This window comes from Vigna radiata, unplaced genomic scaffold, assembly GCF_000741045.1.
Source record: "Vigna radiata var. radiata cultivar VC1973A unplaced genomic scaffold, Vradiata_ver6 scaffold_374, whole genome shotgun sequence".
Taxonomy (NCBI): Eukaryota; Viridiplantae; Streptophyta; class Magnoliopsida; order Fabales; family Fabaceae; genus Vigna; species Vigna radiata.
Genome location: NW_014542544.1, coordinates 2,566 through 9,083, shown reverse-complemented (window position 1 = coordinate 9,083; position 6,518 = coordinate 2,566). Strand labels below are relative to the sequence as shown.

Genomic DNA, 6,518 nt, shown 5'->3' with positions numbered 1-6,518 from the left:
TAAAAAACATTCATCTCAGACAAAATTATTTCCTTTATAGTCTTTATACCATAGTCAACAGCTGCCAAGAAACAGATTACCTTTTTTCTCTTTTTGTTTTCCTTCAGTTCGATCCCAAGATAAGCATATAATGTAAACACAGTAAGTCTTTCTACAACTAAACCGAACAGTGGTTGTTGAGTTTCTGATGTTTCTTGGACGTCCTAGTTACTTTCCACAATCACCTAGTACTATGGGATCAACATTAGAAATACAGCTTCTCCCCACGCAGAGCAGGAAGTGGGACAGTAGTTATAATTAACACACAGAACTGCTACCGTTAAACGGTTAGTGATTACAAACAACATTGCGAAAGTAAATTGGATCAAGGTCGTCATATCAGTGGTTACCATCTTCGAGGGTTGTCATTTCTATCGGTAGTAAGCCTGCTGATAAGTGGGTGCCAAGACATTTCCATAGCCACCATATGCAGGATAATTCATGGGAGCCGCTGGATAAGACCCTGCAATAGCTGGTGCAGGCTCAGGCGAATAAGCAGCATAAGGATTTGCCGGGGGACTTCTGCTGCCATACATGTGGGGTGGGGAAGGGTATGGTGGAAGAGCAGCTGGGTATTGCCCGTGTGATGGAGACCTAACAAATGTAGGAGCAGCAGGGAAAGATGATACATAAGCATTAGTCAAACGCCCAGCTTTGGCTGGTGGCATTGGACCTCCATTGCTGTTGCTTGCTCGAGTTCTCTTATTGGCAGGAACAGCAGCCGGTTTCCTTTTCTCGGTCTTCACTGTCTTCACCTTCTCCAACTGTTCAAGTCGCTTCTTCAGATTTTCTGGAGGGAAATCAGCCTCAAGTTTGTATTCTTCAATGCATTTAATCACAGCCCTGAGTGCAGACTGCTCTTTCCTTGCAGCTAGGTACTGCCAAATTTCATTCAACAATGAAAAAAACAAAAAGATCGTTAATATATTAAACCCACCACTTCTAATAACTCAAGAAAACAACACTTCACAAATAGAGCGCTTTTACCATTTCCGGACCTTTATTTTCTTCCAACTAACCAAAGAAGCAAAACAAATAGATGAGAAGGATCAGAAATCAGATCAGTGTCTAACCAAGTACGAATACTAAGACCTGAAAGATATCACCACTCTCTTCTCCTATCTAAAACTGAATCCTAGGCATATTCTTTCTAAAAAGCTGCATCCTCTGTCTATACAAAATAAACCAAAAATAGAAACGCGCATAAACTACCGACTACACATTCACAGATAAACTCGTCAAGCATAAAAGAAAAGACAGTTCAGCCTCTGCACGTTGACCTAGTAAGGGCTGGTTTGGATAAACTACTCCATAAGCTTTTCTAAATGAACGAAATAATATGAATTAAACTACTTCCTTAGCTACAGCTAACTTCTGTTTTATGAATTAAACTACTTCCTTATGAGCTACAGCTAACTTCTGTTTTATGAATTAAACTACTTCACTTCCTTAAGAGTTAAACTTAATTCTCATAAAAGTTCTCACATTTAATTTCTCCACTTCTTCAGATGTTGAGCTTAGAAAATAACTAAACTTCTTTTTACCCTGTTATTTTCATCTGATACAAATGTTTCTCGAAAAGTTTTACTCGTTCAAGAACTAAACCAAACCAAAACACAAAAACAAAGACATTAAAAACAAAATGGGAAAAATACCGCTGCTCGGCCTGCATTGTTAGGATCTTCCAAAATAGAAGCCGCAACTTTCTTAGCATCCTTGAGAAAAGACTTCAACAAGGGAACAGGAGGGAACTTGTCCACAAGACCCACCTCATATGTAAAATGAACTGCATCAAGCTGCTGCCCTTTGCTGATCAACTCTTCAATCATATCTAAAAACAATCAACGCAAACACAACACTTTCAGCAAGCAAATAACAAATCGACAAAATCAATTTGCGGCGTAATTGTGACTATACCAGGCATTTGCTGAGTAAGACCAAGCGAAAGCGCGAGCTTTGGCATCTGTTTCCTCCAAGCGGAAGCAATAACAAGCTTCCGGTACAAATCCAAGTCCTCGTTCTTGACAATCCCGAAGGTAACCACGTGCTGCAAGAAGGTGTGGACGTCAGGTGTCTTCACGTTTTCCGCGCCGCCACGCTCCTCTAGGCTGGCCTTCCAAGTCTCCGCTATCTCCGTGGCCTGCTCCTTCACGGTGGGGGTGACCAACAGCCTCGATTTTCCGATGACAGGGTCGACGACGACCGGAATCAGAGACTCCAGTACAAGGACGCAGGCCCAGCCTAGGTCGTGGCCGGGCTTTTCCCCTCTCTTGTCGACCGGAAAGACCTCGGAGATGGCCTCGAGGGCGAATTTGGCCGGATCGACGCATTCTGCGAGGGCGACGGGGACCTCGGCGCGTAAGCCATCGAGCTCCTTCTTCTTGGCGCTGAGGAAGGTCCAGAAGCCCAAGGCATCCATGCGTAGGCAGAAGGACTTGAGTTTGAGGACGAGGCCGGTGGCGTCGTCAACCTCGCCGCCGTCTTCGTCCGCGTGGTCGTCAAGGAAAGAGGTTATGGCGGCGGTGCGGCGCGTGTCGAGCGTGCGGAGGGCGATCTGGAGAGTGGCGTCGAGGGATGTTTCGCGGCGGTCAAGGAGGCGGAGAGAGTCAGAGGTGGCGGTGTCGAGCGTGCGCATCTTGCGTTTCAGAGCTTCGGATTTGTGCTTGAGGTCCTCCTCGAGAGAGGAAAAGTGGTCAGAGAGTTCCTTCCAGAGGAGGGTGCAGCTTGTCATGAGAGAGGTTTGGCGCTGGAACTCGTCGAAGCTCGGCTGAGTCAACTCGCTCAACTCGCCAGGATCGGGGATGGACCCCATGGTCGCGAACTCTAGAGAGAACACACGAAAACCCTACCTCGCTCGCTCACTCACTCACTCACTCACTGCGTTCAATCAATCAGAGAAGAAAGAAAGAATGAAAGAAGGAACGAACCAACCAAAGAGTAAAGGTGGTGGTGGTAAAATGAAATGAAGAGTGAGGGAAAGAGCCTGTGCTGACGTGGATGGGTAAGGTGGAGACACGTGTTGTCTTTGTCTGAAAAAGGTGGTTGAGGGGCGATGCTACAATGCGCTGGGTGTGCGTACAGGGGAAACCAACTAGGCCAGCTTGATATTAGTTTCTATAAATTATTTATTTTCACTTTTCAAAATACGATAAATCAAACACACGAGTTGCTATATATAATACCTGTTTTCTGTATATCTGCTTTTAGATAATGTTTCAAAACTCAAATATACTCTTTTTATACAAGTTTATGTACTGTATTTTAATTAGATAGTATTATGTAAAATAAATTTCTTTACTGTCAGTACAACGTTTTTACATTAATAATGGTATTAATATTAAAGTCAAGTAAACAAAAATGTTTAAAGCAATGTTTTTTCACGCATATTTCATAATTTGATTTGTATTTTTTCTTCTTTCTATAAGTTATAACTTTTCGTACCTTTGCTTTAAATTTAGTTGTATTCAAAGTAGATTTTGATCATATATATTGTGTAATTGATAAATGTTGCCGTTTCATGCATAGTCATTTTAAAAAAATTATTCGCCTTTTTTATTTTGAAATCCACGCAGTAAAAATGATTAATCTGTGATGAAAACAAAATTATAAGTAAAAAAATTTCATAATTCCATACAAGTCCTTTATTTTTTATAATCATAAAATAATAGACAAGAAAATTATTAATAATAGTATATTTATTGATTATAAATATCACTACCAAGCCAACTTGACTTTTTAATCACATATTCAACCATATGCTCGATTTTAGACCGTACGTATTAAATTAATCTACTTTTGATTCTATCATTTTATTTTTATTTAACTTCGTAACTTTTTTCGTTATCTTTAATTCTATAGTAACTATCAAAATATTACATCAAACTGTATAATAAAAATAAAAATAAGATATAACTGTAATAATATTACTAAAAATTAGAATGTTACTTTGAATTGTTTGACTTAGATAATCATTCCTTCCAGAAAAAAGAAAAGATTTATTTTTATGCGCAAAGGAAATAAATTAATTTGAAGAAAAGAAAAAGATTTAGTCGATTGATTGAAAATTTGTACATTTGAATTGATATGACATTATATTCCTCGTACACGTATATACAGAGAAGGTTTTCAGTTGATTCAGATTTGCTCATGTAATGCTCATTAATTCTAAAGTTATGAAATAATATCTGAAATCAAAACTAAACTGGTTTTATTAAAAATTCGAAGACCAACTTCTAACGTAAAACTAATTTAAACAAACTAATTAATTTAATTTAATTTGTTAATAAGGAAATAATCTAAATATATAAGGTTTTATATGGCTGAAAATAACAAGGTAATATTGAGATGCATGAATTGTTTATAGTAGTAAAGATTTTAGTTGGTTTTGTAGATGGAAATAGATGTGGTAAAAATAATAATATATAATAAATAAAGAAAAAAGGTGTAAATAGGATGAGAATGATGGTAGGAAAGAGTATATATAATAGGGGCGTAGGCGTAGGCGTAGAAGAGGAAAGAGAGAATAGAATGGTAGAGATAAGGTAAGGAACTTTCCCAGAAATCGAAGATGGATCTGATGAGACAGAGAGGAGTGGAGCTCCACATGGGAAGAGTCAGATAAAGTAGTAAAAGTGAATCAGATACTAATCTAAATTAATTCAAACCAAAGGGTTAAAAACAGACAAACACAATAAACATTGCGTTACAGGGTACACAGTACCTGCTGTCTGTCACACAAAGACACATGCATGCCTACAAATCTCTCCCTCTGTTAACATAACCTATAATTCTTCCGCTTCCTTCCCTCTCTCTCACTTAATTATTATTTTTATATTTTCCTTCTATAATATTATTCTTTCTTTTCTTTTTTCTTCAACTCTTCTCAACCACCATCCCAAAGCCATTAGTTAAAACAACAAAATTATCTGGATATTACGATACACTACATTAACGACACCTTTTATATATATAAAAGCTAATGCTAAGGCACAAATACAAATATTAGAGAGTTCCAAGATGTTTATTCCGTATATAATACAGTTTAATACAAAAATTCGTGCGAGTATCGTCTTGATTTTGTTAAATAAACTAATGTTATTAGTGAGCCTGCCAATTGAAAACACAATAAGCACAAGAATAAAAAATAAAAGCATACATGATTTTTCAAGCACTTCTAGGCCTTAATTAGGTTTCCGTGCTGATGAATGAAAACAAAAAATAAAATTATTACTAAAAGGAAACTGAAATCATTAGTGTGTCAATCAAAGTTATCTATACACATTAAGGCATGGATTGAGTTTTAATAGTAAAGACGACTAACCAATGTACAAATGAAGTTACATTCGGTAAAGGGGTACACCCTGATAATCAAAACACCAACTGCAAATGGTACAAATTTCCTCTACCCCACACACACACACACATATAAGAGAAATATTAGACGGTATATCCTTTACATTTAAAAATATAATTAGATAATAATTAAAGGACAAACAAATTATACACTAACAATCTAATACAATTTTCACTATCTTCTTATCCTAAATTAAAATAGATGATAAATTTATTAACTTTTATAATCATTATCTTCAAAATCATCTATAACTTTTTAAATCAACAATGTATAAGCATTAAACTCATTTACATGCATAGATAAAAGTGCTAATGAATGTCCTAACGTATTGGTTAAAGAATTTTGATGGGAAAAAAAAACATTTTATTGAACTACAGAGAAACACATTCTCCTATAATTATGTATTGTGCTCGCATGATTCTTAATAGAAACATTCTTGTATAATTTTTCAACCAATGCAGTAAGAACAGTGGTTAGTATGAACACATATACTTCCCCTCAACTAAGCCCTATTAACAAGAGAGAAATTATCCAATTCACACACGTGTATTTGAATCTTTATTAACATCGCAAGAATTAGAAGTCAATAATGCCTTGAACCCTAAATATAACTACTAATGTCTCCAAAAAAGGGCCCTCTGATGCGAAGTTGTATTCTGGGTGAAGATGTATTTACTATTTTTTTACTATTAAAGTTTAATTACATAACTATAATATACTATAAATTAAATCTACGTTGAATACATTATACTCACCAGAAACGATATCGGTTGAAAATAACAATCCTTGGTATCTTACGAACAAAAGAAAAACTACATTTCCCAGCAAATCTTTGTAGCCAGACTAGAGTATACCATCTTCAGTTATTTATAGACACTACTTCCGCTGATGTACAGACAGCAAGATCTAGCTTTACCTCCAACTCCAACAGAATCCACTTATTTCTATGATAAATAATTTCCCAACACCACTTGTGGTGCAGGGTAACATACAAAATACATGCATTGGTGCCTTAAACTTTAGTAAGCTGGAATACAATCACATTGCTACGAGTTCAAAATCCATCAACTCCACCGATACCTTTTTCGTTGAAACTTAAGGCCATATCATCAATGAGCCATCCTTC

At 36.7% G+C, this 6,518-nt stretch overlaps 1 protein-coding gene across 2 annotated transcripts; it reads right to left on the bottom strand.

Moving 5' to 3' along the window:
• On the bottom strand, positions 1-2,974 carry LOC106780194 (FRIGIDA-like protein 4a). 2 transcript variants are annotated; one of them, XM_022776906.1, is made up of 4 exons: positions 1,957-2,974; positions 1,695-1,870; positions 1,027-1,053; positions 1-917 (listed from the first exon to the last, which is right to left on the bottom strand). In XM_022776906.1, the coding sequence occupies exons 1-4, from the start codon at positions 2,849-2,851 to the stop codon at positions 411-413; spliced, it is 1,605 nt and encodes a 534-aa protein (XP_022632627.1). In that variant the 5' UTR covers positions 2,852-2,974; the 3' UTR covers positions 1-410. The 2 variants fall into 2 exon arrangements, with proteins under 2 accessions (XP_022632627.1, XP_014523939.1); XM_014668453.2 differs by lacking the exon at positions 1,027-1,053 and having other exon boundaries at positions 1,957-2,972.
• Positions 2,975-6,518: the final 3,544 nt, after the last annotated feature.